This window comes from Doryrhamphus excisus, linkage group LG19 (genome assembly GCF_037039965.1).
Source record: "Doryrhamphus excisus strain RoL-2023G ecotype Guam linkage group LG19, RoL_Dexc_Guam_v1.1, whole genome shotgun sequence".
Classification (NCBI taxonomy): domain Eukaryota; kingdom Metazoa; phylum Chordata; class Actinopteri; order Syngnathiformes; family Syngnathidae; genus Doryrhamphus; species Doryrhamphus excisus.
The window spans coordinates 16,640,163-16,657,269 of NC_136375.1; the positions used below are offsets into that span (position 1 = coordinate 16,640,163).

General features: G+C 36.9%; 1 protein-coding gene across 2 annotated transcripts; it reads right to left on the minus strand.

Moving 5' to 3' along the window:
• Positions 1 to 580: 580 nt before the first annotated feature.
• On the minus strand, positions 581 to 17,070 carry rasgrp3 (RAS guanyl releasing protein 3 (calcium and DAG-regulated)). 2 transcript variants are annotated; one of them, XM_078799048.1, is made up of 20 exons: positions 16,220 to 17,070; positions 15,613 to 15,683; positions 14,340 to 14,494; positions 11,988 to 12,069; positions 10,837 to 10,949; positions 10,630 to 10,729; positions 9,289 to 9,351; positions 9,071 to 9,202; positions 7,836 to 7,983; positions 7,095 to 7,268; positions 6,401 to 6,517; positions 6,022 to 6,300; positions 5,635 to 5,715; positions 5,402 to 5,515; positions 5,207 to 5,322; positions 3,892 to 4,039; positions 3,431 to 3,467; positions 2,338 to 2,481; positions 1,950 to 2,257; positions 581 to 923 (listed from the first exon to the last, which is right to left on the minus strand). In XM_078799048.1, exons 5-20 carry the CDS (start codon positions 10,904 to 10,906, stop codon positions 915 to 917), a joined length of 2,040 nt encoding a protein of 679 aa, XP_078655174.1. In that variant the 5' UTR covers positions 10,907 to 10,949; positions 11,988 to 12,069; positions 14,340 to 14,494; positions 15,613 to 15,683; positions 16,220 to 17,070; the 3' UTR covers positions 581 to 914. The 2 variants fall into 2 exon arrangements, with proteins under 2 accessions (XP_078655174.1, XP_078655175.1); XM_078799049.1 differs by lacking the exons at positions 15,613 to 15,683; positions 16,220 to 17,070 and having other exon boundaries at positions 14,340 to 14,930.
• Between the last annotated feature and the right edge of the window lie 37 nt (positions 17,071 to 17,107).

The window sequence follows — 17,107 nt, forward strand, 5'->3', positions numbered from 1 at the left end:
CTTTTCTTTTTTATTAAGATTCTTATATGGCCAGAAATATTTCAATATTGAACAAAGCAAAAATTTGTTCTCAAAAGTACTCTTATCACCTTGTACTTCGGTACGTGACAAAATATTAAAAATATATATTTTTGAAAATGTTTCATTAAAAAAATATATTTTATAATATTTTTTAATAATAAAAAAAATAATCATTAAAATACAACTTTTTTCTCTTAATATTTTGTCTTTATTCTCCCAAAATGACAGCTTTTTTCCATTTCTGGGTTTTTTTAAACTATTTGCATTTTTTTCTTATAAATTTTCTTCTCATAATATTTAGATTATTATAATAATATAATACCTTTTTACCCCAACCTAATTTTACATAAATCACAACTTTATTTTCCGTTTTGGTTATAATGTTACAACTTTATAAAAAAAACATTTTTCCTCATAATATTACATTATGCCCATAATATTACAACTTCTTCTCATTAGATTATGTTTTAGATTTTTTCTCTTAATATTTTTACTTCATTCTAAAATTGCTGCTGCTGATTTTTCAATTTTTGCAGATTTTTTTATGAAGTAATTTACATTTTTTTATTTTTTTAGTTTTAGTCTTTTATTAGTTAAGAAAATATGTTATGCTATGAAAATTATTTTACTTTTTTTCTTGTTATTTTAATAACTCCTAATAAAGTTCCATCATCTTCTCAGCTTGGGGGGGGGGGGGGGGCGCTCATTTATCCGCCGTGCTGCGCTTTTTGCTTGCTTGGAGCTCTTTCCAGACCTTCCCGTCTGTTGCTGTCCGAGCACCGAGACGCTCCCACTCAAACAGCCCAGCACCTTCCCGGACACAAGAGCTTCTTGCTAGCAGCCATTAGAGGCTTTCCGGACGCCTGCGAGTGGAATTCACCTGGCTTCCCAAGTCAGCTGTCCTGGAAGGGAAAAGGGAGAGCAGCCACTTCCGTATGAGAGCGATATCGCACGTCGTTCAGACTCTATGATAAAAACTGCTGTAAAAGTCCTGTGCAATAACCGTGCAATAAACCATGCAATAAAACATGAAACAATAATAAAACAACATTAAACAATAAAACATAGAGCAAAATTTATTCTCGAAGCACATTTTCCATTGATTAAGTTTCTATTTGAATTATTTATTATTGGCTTTTATTTTTATATATATTTTTTGCACATTTAAGTAATTGTTATATATATTTTTAAATGTTAACACTTATTTAGGTCATTTAAATGTATGTATTTTTATTATTTTTTACACTTATTTAAGGTGGTTTTATGTCATTTTTATTTAGTTGAGCTTTTTTTTGGTTTTTTTAATTTTGATGTTTTTTTTAGACTTATTTTTATTTATTTTTTTATACTTTTTAAGTATTTTCTAATTTATGTTTACTTTTTTTTACACTTTTAAGCCTTTTTAATTATTTAATAAATTATTTAGATATTATTTATTTAATCATTTGATTTAAAAAGATTTGGGGGCATTTTTTCAGAAATGGAAAAAAGCTGTCATTTTGGGAGAATAAAGTCAAAATATTAAGAGAAAAAAGTTTTATTTTAATGATTAAAAAAAAATGAGTAACGAAATACCAGGAAAAAAAAATCATAACATAACATATTTTCTTAACTAAAAAAAAAGACTAAAAATAAAAATGTTCAAAAATGTAAATGCCAAACCGAAACCGAACTGTTTTTGAATAAAAATAATAATTCATGGCAAACAGGAAAGTGACGTCTATGACGTCAAATGTTTTGTTTAGTTTTGTGTGGAACGAATGAATTGGATTTACTGTACATGATTTATTTATTTCTTACAGGATAGTGTATTTGGTTAGAGAACGTTTTGGTTAGAGTCCAACCTTCTGGAAGAGATTAACGACTCGATTAACGAAAGTTCCAGTAGATGGTTATTTAACGACGATCCCTTGAAGTTGAAACATTACCTTCCCTCTTCGTGTGATCCGGCGATCTGTGATGTGATCTGTGAGTTCTCCAAGAACAGAAGCTTTGTTTTGGTAGTTCTCCCTGTGAGTGCGGTGTTTCATTTTGGGAAAGGTATGAGAGCCGGTCTCCGAGGTCCCCCAGCTGTGTTGGGACCACAAAGGTTCCGTCTGAGTGGCTTGGCTGATGGTGGCCCTCTGCAGGCGGACGGAGATCCTTTGGGCCGAGCCGGTCATCAGAGTGATGCTTTTAGTCTCCCGAGTCGGACTTGCTGAGGTCACCGCCGAGAACTCAAACACCTCGTCCTGGTCTACAGGAAGTCAAAAGGATTACCGAGGAACCAATAAGACGGCAGATTGAAGAACTGGAACTGGAATGACTGACCGGTACCGGTGGGCATTGAAGGGCTGCTGGGCAGCCGGCTGTGGGGTCCTCTGTCGGGGGTCACACATCCCAGGGAACCCGAACGCAGCAGCTTCCTGCAAGCCAGAACCAGGAGCTCCCGGCATTGTTTATGGCAGTTGACACCGCAGTCTGTCCAGATGAAATTATCATTGATATTCCAAACATGGCTTATTTTGCACTGAACAGGAAGTGCGTGTTCTGATGCTGTGAGGCAACTGGCCTGTTCAGGTTGTCTTAGAAGACGTAATGTCATCATCATCATCATCATCATCGTCATCATCATCATCAGGCTTCATCAGTTCATGTTTAACGACCGGAAAGGACAGCTCTGGTCTGAGATGATGGTGCTAAATTTATTTATTTTAACGGTCTCAACGTGGGAAGCACATTTTCCATTCATTAAGTTTCTATTTGTATTATTTATTATTGCCTTTTATTTTATTTTATTTTTTTTACACATTTAAGTAACTGTGATATATTTTTTTAAATATTAACACGTATTTTTATATTTGATTTATATAATTTTTACACTTATTTAAGGTGGTTTGATGTCATTTTTAGTCATTTCACGACATTTGTATGTCGTTTTTTATTTAGTTTAACTTTTTCTTTCTCACTCATTTTCTTTTTTTCTTTTGATATATTTTTTAGACTTATTTCAGGCGTTTTTATTTGTATTTATATTATCGTGTTTTTTAAAGTCTTTTAATTTATGTTTACTTTTTTACACTTTTAAGTCTTTTTAATTATTTAATTAATTTTTTAAATATATTATTTATTTAATTTTTTATATTTTTCAGGAAAATTGTAATTTTTGTTGTGGCATTTTTAAATTTATTTTACATTTTTTACACTTTTAAGTCATTTCTATTATTTATTTGTATGCTTTTATGTAAGTGATTTGTGAGGGTTTTGTGCTTATATTTTCAGGACATTTTTTATTTACATTTTTGTTGAGGCATTTTTTATTTAATTTGAATTTTTTACACTTTGAAGTCATTTTTTATGATTTCTTTGTATGCGTTTATGTAAGTGATTTGTGAGGTTTTCCGCATAGACTGGCTATACGATAAAGTACCTTTGCACTTGTATCCTTGTTTGAGAATGCCCCAGAGCTGCAGAAGATGAAAAAAAAAACATCTTTCATTCATTCATTCACGTCATGAAAAAAGTAAACAAACTTTAATTAAATATGTTATATATTGTTTGAAAGTTTGAAAGAAAATTCCATTTGTAGTTCATGGCGCCACCCGTGGAAGGGCTGTCATGGTCTCGTTGTCATGGGCGTCCATTTTTGTCACTTTACACCAAAGCAAACAAACATACAGTATCACTCGGATTCTGTAAACATCCAGCAGCAGCACCACACTGACGGAACAGCGAGAGCTAGCTCGTCATGGGTGGCGCCATGAACTACAAATGTCATGATTGGGAAGTTTACCATATGCTTTCAAAAGTATAGATGATAACTACAATATATAACATATGAATAACAATATGGTGCGTGTGTAAGTGTTCAAGTCCAATAAGTGAACGTACAAATCCGGCGCAATGTTCACAGAAAGTTGGCTTCAGGTACGTCATTTCCTGGAAGTTGTGCATGAATCCTGGACCCATTTGACTCTGAAGCAGCGGGTTTGCACGAAGGAAGTAGGCCATCATCTCATCTTTACTGATCAGCCCGTCTCTGTGACCGACAGGTGAAAAAGAACAATCAAAAAATTCAACAGGTCCAAACTCATGCTGTTTGTGGTGTAATATGACCTATTATTAGTCAAAAAATATCAATATTGAGACAAATTGTATGGCTAAAAATGGCTAAATTAACTAAAATTATTAGTCAAAAAATATCAATATTGAAACAAATTGTATGGCTAAAAATGGCTAAATTAACTACAATTATTAGTCAAAAAATATCAATATTGAAATAAATTGTGTGGCTAAAAATGGCTAAATTAACTAAAATTATTAGTCAAAAAATATCAATATTGAAACAAATTGTATGGCTAAAAATGGCTAAATTAACTAAAATTATTAGTAAAAAAATATCAATATTGAAACAAATTGTGTGGCTAAAAATGGCTAAATTAACTAAAATTATTAGTCAAAAAATATCAATATTGAAACAAATTGTGTGGCTAAAAATGGCTAAATTAACTAAAATTATTAGTAAAAAAATATCAATATTGAAACAAATTGTGTGGCTAAAAATGGCTAAATTAACTAAAATTATTAGTAAAAAAATATCAATATTGAAACAAATTGTGTGGCTAAAAATGGCTAAATGAACTAAAATTATTAGTCAAAAAATATCAATATTGAAACAAATTGTATGACTAAAAATGGCTAAATTAACTAAAATTATTAGTCAAAAAATATCAATATTGAAACAAATTGTATGGCTAAAAATGTCTAAATTAACTAAAATTATGAGTCAAAAAATATCAATATTGAAACAAATTGTATGGCTAAAAATGTCTAAATTAACTAAAATTATTAGTCAAAAAAATATCAATATTGAAACAAATTGTATGGCTAAAAATGTCTAAATTCCACCCTATCCTGGGATAGGGTGCTGGAGCCTATCCCAACTGTCTTGGGGCAAGAGGCGGGGTACACCCTGGACTGGTGTCAATTTATCTTTTAATGTTTTTTTCAACTTTTTTGGCATCTGTTGGGGGGGGGTACTGTTGAGGCCATGACCGTCGTCAAGCTAAAACTCAATTCTGAACCTCCAACACGTCACTTCCTGTCTGCCTGCAATCAAGTTCAAGGTCAAAGTAACCAATGAGGAGGGGGTTGGGGGGGGGTTCAAGCACTGACTGCAAAATCCGACCATGCATGTCACACTCACTGATCTTGGTCAAAAACGCAGAAGGAGTCCAGGAAAGGAAAGTTAGCAGCGATGTTCTCAAAGTCTTCTTGAGAAATGTAGCCATCGTGGTCGGGGTCATAATTCCTGAACACAGACTTTGCAAAAGCAGAGAAAAAAAATGCAGCAATGTACTAACCACACATACGCAGTACTACACTTCCATGAAGTACTTACATCCACTACTTTCCTGATATGCTTATTGACCACGGACGGGTTTGGCTTGGTGGTGACACCTGAGGCCCAGTCCAGGGGCACCAGGGTCTTGTTGGGAGTTGTTGGAGAGGTTGGCTGCAAGGGGACACATCAGAGTACAGCGGAACCTTGGTTAGCATCCATTCGGTCCGACTCTAACCAAAACGGACTTTAACCAAATCAAATCGTTGGAATGACAGTACATTGAAACCTACCAGTGATTTTGGGTTCCGTGGTTCTCTCAGCAATGACAACTCATAAATCTCGTCTTCTGTGTAGTAAAGGTCCAAAGAAAGCTGAAAAAAAAGAAACGCAGATGTAAAGATTTAATAAAAATAAAAATCTTTTAATTTTTTAAATATATATATTTTATAATTTTTATAATAATTTTTTATAATATTTTTTATTAAATTATTATTTTTTTAAAATAAAAACTTAAACTATATTAGGAAAGCAGGAAGTGAACAAATGTAAGAGTTACTGATTGTAAAAGTACCAGATGGAGGGGTAGGATTTAATAAGGAATCTAATAATTGGAATCGGATGCATGTTCTAATGAAATGAAACCATTACCAATTATGGATTTCAAACTTAAACCTCACCGTTAACAGGTAAATGAGGTCCATGTTGGGCTCCACTTGGGCCACGGCGCTCTGCATTGACACCAGCTCACTGAACATCATGTAGAGCTGCTGCATCTTGACCAGGTTGACCTTACTGCGCCCTTCCACCCAATCAGGGAAGACCACATGCACGGCGATGAGGTCCTTGAGGTGCACGCCCAGGATGGGGATTTTAAAGCCTCGGCACTCACTGAAGGCCTTGCGGTAGCAGGAATAGTTATTGTTGGAAGACACCAGTTCTGTCATCTCGCTCCACATCTGGGTCAGAGGTCATAAGGTCAACACAAAACAGTCTCGGGCCCGTCTTGGGGGTTCAAATACGTTCCCACATTGTGGGTACACGCCCAAAAGGAGTCACCTTCACGACCTCTGCAGACAGATGGGACTGAGTCTCCTTCAGTCGGGAAATGGAGCTGTGGCTCAGCCCCCCCACCACCGCCATCAACGTGTTGAAGTTCTGCAGCTGCCGAAGTTTCTGATTGGGATACGCCCATTTGGATCAAATATTAATATCGCCATATGTGGCATCGTTTGGTTGCACAGTATCCATATGCCGACATACTCTCTGCTGTTTGACATTCAACTGTACTGGCCTGCTGTTTATACGGCATCTGGAGATTGTTATGATATGCTGTGATAGATACATCAGCCAGGACACAAACAAAACAAAACAAAACTAAACTAAAAAAAACTAAACTAAAAAAAAACTAAACAGAAAAAATTAAATTAAATTAAATTAAATTAAATTAAATTAAATTAAATTAAATTAAATTAGCCAGAACTTGGGTCTCCAAGCTGTGTGTGGCCTGCGCGCTAACCAATAATATCTTTTTATTTTAATTATCATTGGTATTAATAAACCCTATGAATAAATATTACATATTTTGGAAATGACTAATGCTGTAGGTCCACATATGTATGCTAAAAAAAATCAATATTATAAAATATTTGTTGTTTTTTGTCTCTTTAAGGTTGATTTATCCTTCCCATTAAAAAAGAAAGTAAAAGGTCAACCACTGCAGTGGAGAAAAGCCCCTGTCCATGGTGCTCACCTGGGCCACATGGATGTATTTGGTGATGACTTCCGCCCTGGACGAAGGTGTCGGTTTGCTCAGGACCATGAGTTGGACCCACTGGGAAACTCCATTGAACAGAGCGATGGAGCGTTCCAGTGTTGGGTTGTCCAGCAGGCAGCCGTGGATCACGTAGCTCTTGTAGTCGGGGAACTGGAGGCAGGATGGAAGCAAGGTTGAGGGATTTCATGGTTGTTGTTCAGGTGGTCTTAGAAGACCATAAGAACACCATTCTTCTTATGGAAGACCATTTCATATCCAGAACGGTCCCATCCATCAATGATCGGGGGGAGGTGAGGATGGACTGCATCAAAGTAGGGATGCTTCATCTTAAAGTGCCTCTATAGTTTTATAAAAATAAAAATAAAAATACTTAAACTATATTAGGAAAGCAGGAAGTGAACAAATGTTTGCTAAATGCAAGGATGAAGAGTCTTGAACCATACGCCTTTTAACATGATTAGAGCCCTCTAGACATGATATATTTTACTTTTATTTTACTTTTATTTAGAGATTCTTGTGCTTAAAAATGCTTCACTTAAACAAATAGATTCAACCACATAACAGCATCATAATTGAATATATCTTTGGAAAATTGTGAAGGATTACCTTTTTTGACAATTAGGAATCTCATCGCACGTTAAAATACAAAGGTTCGCAGGTTTATTCTCGTAATAAATGTATATTACGTAATACGTCACGGGAGAAAGATACACATACCGATATCCTCCTGAAGGATTTGAACTCCAAGAAAGTCAGATGTTCCGCCAGCTCCATAGGCTTGAGGTGGTCGAACAACAGAGAAGCTTTCCCCTTCTTCACCTGCTTTTTACGCTGAGTCAACTTACGCATCCAGTCGTACGAAGGACTGCAAGAGCCAATCAGAGCGCGTCAAATCCATGTGATGAACGGAATCATAATATATGGCATAATAACACAGTTTTTCAAGCGTATTAAACATTGTAACTGGCAGTGGCGTCATTAGGCCTATTTTAGGGGGGTTCCTAAACCCCCCAAAATAATTTTTTTTTTTTTTTTTTTTTTTACAAATTTTACAAATTGTATATAATAGGGCAAAAGCAGGCTAATACTAGCCTACTAGTTATAGTATGACTTTTTAAAAATAATTTTTTTTGTTAATATATCAACTCTACGCTACCAAAATGCCAACATTTTAATATTGCAAGTTTATTCTCATAATATTCTACTTTTTTGTATTTGTCTTGAGTTTTTTTTTTATAATTTTCCCCCCATTTCCAGTGTTGTGCGAAAAAAAAGATATATACTATATATATATATATGTATATATATATTTCAATAAAAAAATATTCCTACAATTTTTTTGTTTCTCATAATATTATGTATGACTTCTAGACATTAGCGTTTTTTTCTGTTGATATTTCAAATCTCTACTTCTGAAATTACTTTTCCTCATAATATTATAGTTTATTCTCATAATATTCAAATTTATTTCTCATTAGAATATGATTTTTTCTCTTAATATTTTGACTTTATTTTCATAAAATTACATTTTATTATGTGTATTTGCTATTGTGTTTTTATTTATGTTTATGTTTTCATTCATATCCTGTGCATCTCCAGGGGGCTAAGCCCCCCCCCTCCTCAGAACCTAGACAATAAATTAAACCAATACATAAATAATAAACAGAAAAAAAACAGAACTAAAAATCTAACATTTCTGATTCTTTCCAACAGTCCAAAAAATAAGCTGTAGTAATTCTACACATGATCAAACTTACTTAATATTTGTCCGATCACTTCGAAACGTTACGTATATTAGCATTCGCAGCCGCAAATTAGCCGTATGACTCTACAACAACAACCGAGTCATACGAAAATTGGGCAGCCGAGAAACCAAAGTTTGACTGCACTTGAACGCATCGCATCCCAATGTGAGTCTACCTTAGATCTACATAGGAATGACCATGACTTACATGGTGGAGATATCAATAAGTCTGAAATGCTCCTCACAGCCAAGCTTTGCAGCCACTTCTCGGAACTCCTCTGTGGTCCTGATCAGACCCAAATCCAGGTTGAACTCTGCAGGGAACGTCACTATCCAATATCTGGACCCACAAAGAAGCAGCCACAATTTGGACACACAGCCTCCGTGATTTGGTGCATGGTATCATGGTATTTGTCACCGACTCACCTCATTAAATAACAGATCTTTAGTCTGGTTCTCTGGCAGCCGTCACCTTTGCAGTCCCGGTACGTGGAAGTCAGTTAAGGATTATTTTCAAACCGGATAAACATACAACATAATACCAGTTTTATTCTGGTGCCGTGTTGGTGCCTCAACACTTCCTTATATGGGCATGCAAGGGGTACATGTTGCAGACCGGCCCCCTCCCCGGCTCTGCTAGGCTCTTTTGTCAAAGATTTGACCGTGTTAGCGCTGCAACAATGGCTCTCGGGTGCTAACTTGACTAAAGAGGCAAGCATCAGGCTGAAGTGGTTGGAGTTCCTGATTCCCAGCCAGCGTACAATACAAAGATGGAAACTATTGCTGCAGTCCGACACCTTTCTAACGCTCATTCATTCATTTTCTGGGATGCTGGAGCCTATCCCAACTGTCTTGGGGCGAGAGGCGGGGTACACCCTGGACTGGTGGCCAGCCAATCCCAGGGCACATATAGACAAACAACCATTCACACTCACATTCATACCTATGGACAATTTGGAGTCGCCAATTAACCTAGCATGTTAACCTAGCAATTAACCTAGCATGGAATTTAACCCAGGCCTCCTAGCTGTGAGGTCTGCGCGCTGAACCACACGACCGCCGTGCAGCCCCCATCCCAAATATAATAATAAAAATCATAATAATACAGTGGTGCCTTGGTTAACGTCATCGATCTGTTCCTGAAGGTCCAAACCAAAACGGACTCTAACCAAAGCAAATATTCTCATAGAAAATCATGGAAAGCCAATTAATCCATGACATATCTGGCTCCTGATGCTGGCTGCACTTGGAGTCGCCAATAAACCTAGCATGTTTTTGGAATGTAGCACCCGGTACTCGGAGTACCCGGAGAAAGTACCCGGAGAAAACCCACGCATGCACAGGGAGAACATGCAAACTCAGAGTGTGGAATTGAACTCGGGTCTCCGAGCTGTTAGGCCTGCGTTGTAACCACTACCCACCGTGCAGCCCCCCTTTCCAACGTTACTCAGATGTATTGGAGAATCATAAGAGCGAGTAAGTAACAGAAGAACAAGCTATAAGTAAGAGTTTCTAATCCTGTGTGAGCCCCGTGGGTTTCGGCAGCTGTCCAGACGTGCTCAGGAGCACTTGGGAGTGGGCTAAATTAAACAGACCATTTGCCATGTGTAAACAAATGTGTCTAATATGATGGTAGTATGATTCCGATATTAGGTGAAAGGAGTGCAAAGGTGACTATAGGGCTGTTATTTCCTGTCTAGAGAGCTCTGGTAATGTTAACAAAGGCATTTAGAAGGTTAAGGTAAGATACGGAATGATGAAGGATATATGATGAGGAGTTTTCCAGCCAGTTCTGCCGACGTGACATACCAGCGATGCATGAGCAGAAGCATGCGAGGGAGGTTGGCCTCCAGCTCTCCGTTGTCGTCTTTGAACAGAAGCAGCAGAACACAAATGGAGATTGGACGCCATTGAACACAACGTGTGTGAGTATATTATGTCATATCGTAGAGTATCATCATGTGCATCACTCACCAAATGCATGGATGGACTCGTTCAAGATGGCCTCAAGAGAAGCTTCCTTTCCCAGAGTTGATGTTGCCATGGTGACGGGCCGGAGCGGGTCACTCGTCCTCACCAAAGCATCTCTGACAGCAGCAGGAAATGTGCAGGCTGTCATCTACATTCATCTTAAATAATCTTTGTTTGGAATATTATGACTTTATTCGCATAACATTTGGACTATAGTTACGTATATATTTGTTCTTACCCACCCTAATTTTTATTAAAAAAATATTTTGCTAAGTTTGTTTCTCATAATATTAGGACTTATATTACTAATATTTCAACTCTATGTTACTAAAATTGCACTATTTTTCCCTCATAATATTACTAGTTTATTCTCATAATATTCCAACTTTCTTTTCTAATTTTTGTCTTGATATTTTGGATTTTTTTTTGGAAAAATTAATTTGTAAAAAAAGATTTCCCCCCCATTTCTGTTGGTTTCAACGTTCAAATATGACTTTATTTATTGATTTATTTATTTTTATTCCCATAATATTTATTCCCACTATATTATAATTTTATATTATTTATTTTATATTATATAAAAATAAAGGTTTTTTTTGCTAATATATCAACTCTATGCTACCAAAATGCCAACATTTTAATATTGCGGGTTTATTCTCATAATATTTTTTTGTATTTGTCTTTGTTTTGAGTTTATTGTTTTTAAATAATTTTTCCCCATTTCCACTGTTGTGCTGTTAAAAATATATATATATTTCAATAAAAAAAAAAAGTTCAACTTCATGATACTATAGTGACGTTATTTTTCCTCATTATATTGCAATATTATTCTCGCAAAATTATAACATTTCCTCGTTAAGAGTACAATTTTTTTCTCTTAATATTTACACTTTATTACACTTTATTCTTCTATTCCGTTTTTGTTTATTCTTTTAAGTTTTTTTTTTATTCTATTTTTAGACTGTGCCGAAAGAGACGGTCGCACTTTGTATTATTAATAACCTTTATGACGACTTCACATAAACAGCTGCTGTATGCTGGATACAAAATCTCTATCAAATAAAGTTAGATCAACTTTGCTATCTACTATACTGTATATCAAATATGTATATATGTAATATACGTAATATATGTAAGATATAGAACGGGCTTACCCAGTGAAAAGCAGCAGGCCAGTAAAGCATCCGGACCAGGAGTGCTTCCTTCACGGAGATATCTGCTTTTAGACGCCCCGAGCTGCAGTAGAGCACAGACTTGGTTAGACAACACAATACCACCTCCTCTTGTTTGTAAACACTGCAGGATTCCGGCCGCGTGACCACACACACACACACACACACACACACACACACACACACACACACACACACACACACAGCAACACTGTAAAGAGCTGTCTAAAAATAAACCTTTATTTTTATAGCCATGTATAAATAAAAGAAAAGACTTTGGTGGTTTTACCAGAGGAGCTCTAGAGAACTTTATAGCAGATGCACAACAAAAAACAACAAAAAAAGACATTATTGTAAAGACTTTTTTATAGGAAAAATAAAAATAAAAATAAAAATAAAAATGATATTAGGAAAGCAGGAAGTGAACAAATGTAAGAGTTAGTGATTGTAAAAGTACCAGATAGGATTTAATAAGCTTTGCTTCTTCCTACTCCTTTTGGACATGTGGAACTGGGAACTGATTATGGGATGCACTCAAATGGAATCTGATCCATGTTCAAATGAAATGAAACCATCATCATTACTTATTGTCCAAAATAAAGGAGAAAGAATTGTCCCACTCTTGACTTCAGTCGTGTTTGTCCACATGACGGCTGGACTTCCTGCTATTGTTTTCCCAACTTAGTCTTCCTGCCTTTCATGCCCGCAGCTAAATATGGACGCTACTACACAAGCTCAAGGGGAAAAGCAAAGCAGGAAATGTCTCACAATATGCGTGTGTGTGTGTGTTTGTGTGCACGCATGACCGTTTCTTTGTACAACAGTCTTCTAGTCCTGCCAAATCCATGCTAATGTCAGGCAGTGAATGCACCGTGAGAGTTCCTAATTGGCACAAAGGCTGAGTGACTGGCTCTCCTCCTGGAGCATCACACTTTGTTGTGCTGCATACTCGCCAGCTCAGTGTTGATTGTGTGTGTGTGTGTGTGTGTGTGTGTGTGTGTGTCCCTCCATTGTTGTGCGAGAGGGTCAGCCCCGCGCTCTGATGACGTGCTTAGCATTGTTTTGTCTTCCAAAAATGTCTGCCTAAACAAAACACTAACTCCACATCCTGATGCCTGACTGGACACAAAGAATGGCAGCACAACTTTTATTGTCTCGCACTTTCAAAGGCCTTCAGTGTAATGCTTCAATGTGTGTGTTTGTGTGTGTCTGTGTGTGTAGTTGTCCCTCACAATATCAATAATCAATGTTCAACAATTGTTCCCTCGCAGTGTCTCATTTTTTTTCAAAAATTAATTCATGACTCAGCCATGTCCTACATGATAGAGCGAAAAAAAAGTTCTCCTCCCTTTCAGTGTGGAAGTGGTACATTTTGGGCTTCTAAACATTAGAACACTAGAAGATACACTTGGGGCTAATTGGTTAGCTAGCAAGTCTCGAGTCCCTGCAGCATTAGAGTTGTAATGTGGTATAAACAAGAATTATAGGAGTCACTCTCACTCTTATCAAGTGTGACGTGTGACTGCAAAATAACCCACCATGGGGCCAAAGATAGAGCAAATTAAAATTAAAATTAAAATTAAAATTAAAATTAAAATTAAAATTAAAATTAAAATTAAAATTAAAATTAAAATTAAAATTAAGTTCAAGTTGATTAATTAGTTTAAAGCTGTGATTAATCTGGTTAAATATTTTTTAATTAAATTAAATTAAATTTAAAAAAAGTTCTCCTCCCATTCAGTGTGGAAGTGGTACATTTTGAGCTTCTAACCATTACTTGAAGAAATACACTTGAGGCTAACTGGTAACTGGTAATCTGGTTAAATATTTTTAAATTTCATTTGTAATTAAATTAAATTTTATTTTCATGCAAAGCACTTTGTGCTACATTTTATGTTTAAAAAGTACTCTACAAATAAAGTTTGATTGATTAATTGATTGATATTTGAATTCATAATTTGGATTATTTATGCTATGATACCAAATACACATCCAATACACAAAATGTACCTCATAAATTTGGTAAATTTGAACAAGGTATCGGATCGGTATTGCCGATTGGACCAATTTTACTCAGTATCGGATGTAAACAAAATGAGTAGTCTCTCACATCACTAGCAAAGAATGAAGTTGATACTAGTAATACGCTTTTTCACCGAAAAGTTTTGACACCCCTGAATGAAGAATAGGGTAAGAATAGCTCCTCGTCAGCTACGTTTGATATCCGCCACGCTCTGTAATAAACATCCATGACAAGACTCCAAAACAACGAACATAGCAGCAGATAACTATGAACACACGAGTAAGTACTCTTACCAATGACTTGCTGCTTACCTTCCAGGGACGTGCACGCCAACTGCAGACCTCTCCCGCCGTCCTCTGAGCTGGCGTCATCGCACCAGCGTGACACGAAGAGGGCCATCCTCATGCTGTCTCTCTCTCTCTCTTTCTCTTTCACACCAAACATCTATTCATAGATTCTCTGTGTACTGGAAACAGAGTCAGCGTGCAAACATCAACATGACTTAGCTAGCGGGACGGACCCACGGAGTCTGTTCCACCAGGATGACAGAAATACTCTCTTTCATCCGAAATATAATGATAAAAATCATAATAATACAGTGGTGCCTTGGTTAACATCATCAATCGGTTCCAGAAAGTCTGACTCTAACCAAAATGGACTCTAACCAAAGCAAATGTTCTCATAGAAAACCATGGAAAGCCAATCAATCCGTGACATATCTAGCTGCTGCTCCTGACAGAAATACTCTCTTACATCCCAAATATTCATTCATTCATTTTCTACCGTCCGTGCTGGAGCCTATCCCAGCTGTCTTCAGGCGAGATACACCCTGGACTGGTGGCCAGCCAATCCCACGGCACATATAGACAAACAACCATTCACACTCACATCCATACCTACGGACAATTTGGAATAGCCAATTAACCTAGCATGGAATTGAACCCGCGCCTCCTAGCTGTGAGGTCTGCGCACTAATCACACGACCGCCGTGCAGCGCCCACCCCAAATATAATGATAAAAATCATAATAATACAGTGGTGCCTTGGTTAACGTCATCAATCTGTTCCTGAAGGTCTGACTCTAACCAAAACGGACTTTAACCAAAGCAAATATTCTCATAGAAAATCTAGCTGCTGACGCTGGCTTTAGCTAGTTTATTAGCACAACACAACTCGGCATTATTTGCCCTTCCTTCCTTCTTTCCTTCCTTCCTTCCTTCCTTGCAACAACATCACAACCAAGAATTGGGTTGTACAGTTCACCTGGACAGTTTCTTCGGCTTATCGTCAAAATAAAAGCAATCAAGATGTGATTGAAATGTTGAATTGAATTTAAGAGGTTTGACAAAAATACATCATTTCCTGTGTGGGAATCCCAGCCACGCTCCATTTTCAGGAACTCAGCCCCAAAAAGTGGAAATGTCAAAAAGCTGAGTCTGAAATGAAAGTGGAAAATACTTATTTGTCTCAGCAGATGCTTTCTATTTAAAGTGGAGTGACGGAGGAAACACCGCAAACCCAATGGAACACACAGAAGACTAACATGTGCCAAAAGACAGGAAGTGGCGAGGTTGAGTGGGCTCACACTAGCTTTAGACGGGTGTGGGCTCAGGCCAAATGCGTGGACACCCTAAGACCCGACTCCTGGGTCAGTGTCTGCAAATAGAAATAAATAAGACAATATAATATCATGGAAATGTGTCAGGTCGAGCAGTGGTAAACTATAGACAAACAACAATTTTAGTCTATTTTAAAATGTTCTTGAGCCCCCCTAAATAATTTTATATTTTTTCTTTTCATAAATTTTTTTTTTTTTACAAAAAAAATGTCTGACAAATTTTATATAATAGGGCAAAAGCAGGCTAATAAGCAAGCCAATAAGGTAGAGCAGTGGTTGTCAACTGGTTTGGCTGGGAGACGCAGTATCACCCCTTCGATGTCTTTTTAGGGCACGCTCATCTCCAGCAGATATCTGCAGCTGTGTGTCGGACGCATGACGGACCTGGCGTCCTTCCTCTGACACCCAAGCCCGACTGTCGCCCAGGGATACGGCCGAGCCAATAGTGAGGTGCGTCCACATCATTGTTACATTTCTTTCCCCAAGTTCCAAAAACCCGCTTTTGGGTCCCGACCCACCAGTTGAGAAGCACTGAGGAACCCAAGAGACAACCCAAACTTTGCTTTGCTCTTACCGAACTCAGCCGTCTTCCATGTCATCAAATATTCAGCTTTGCGGGAGCTTGATGCTAAAATAAAAACTTAACAGATTATTCTATGCAGGCTGGTGCAAAATTCAGAATTTGATATTTCAATTCCAGTCAATGGGCTCCACCCCTCAGGATGTTGAACCGGAATGACAGGAAGTGGAATAAAACTCCTTTCAGGCACGTCGGGTTTTGGCTTAAATATAAAAAAAAAATACTCAACTTAAACACAAATCAGTTTTCAGTACTTAAAATAAAACATTTGTCCATAATTTTAACGCCACCATTCATCATATTTAATGATGTTTGACAGAAGATGTTTTTATTCTTAATCATCCACGAAAAACATTCCACTGTAATTGAAATATGCAGCAATCCCTCGTCACTTTGTGCTTTGGAATTTTGGGGCCTCACTCTATCACCGTTTTCCAAATATAAATTCATGAATAAATCAGGCTGTTTTTTAGTTGAATACGGACTCTTATTCTGCACCGTGCAGAGGCGTGCATCTGACTGTGGGAGTGGATGTTCCACAGTGGAAGGTTACAGTAAACAATTTCGGTTTCCCAAGTGTCCAGCCACTTCACTTGAGTGGGTTTTGGCTTTTCCTTCAAGGCACACATAATAGTGTTTATATGACTATGTAAACACGGAAAAAAATAATAAATTATACCCTTTTTTAGTAATTAGTAATATAGTTAGGTTTGACGAAAATATCAGTTCCCGACTAAAAAAGGGAGAAAACAAAAATTTTATTTCAAGCATTGCTTTCCCTTTGACACAAATATTTTTTTTTTTAGTTAGCGCACAGGCCACACAGCTAGGAGACCCGAGTTCGATTCCACCCTCAGCCATCTCTGTTCGGAGTTCTCCCCG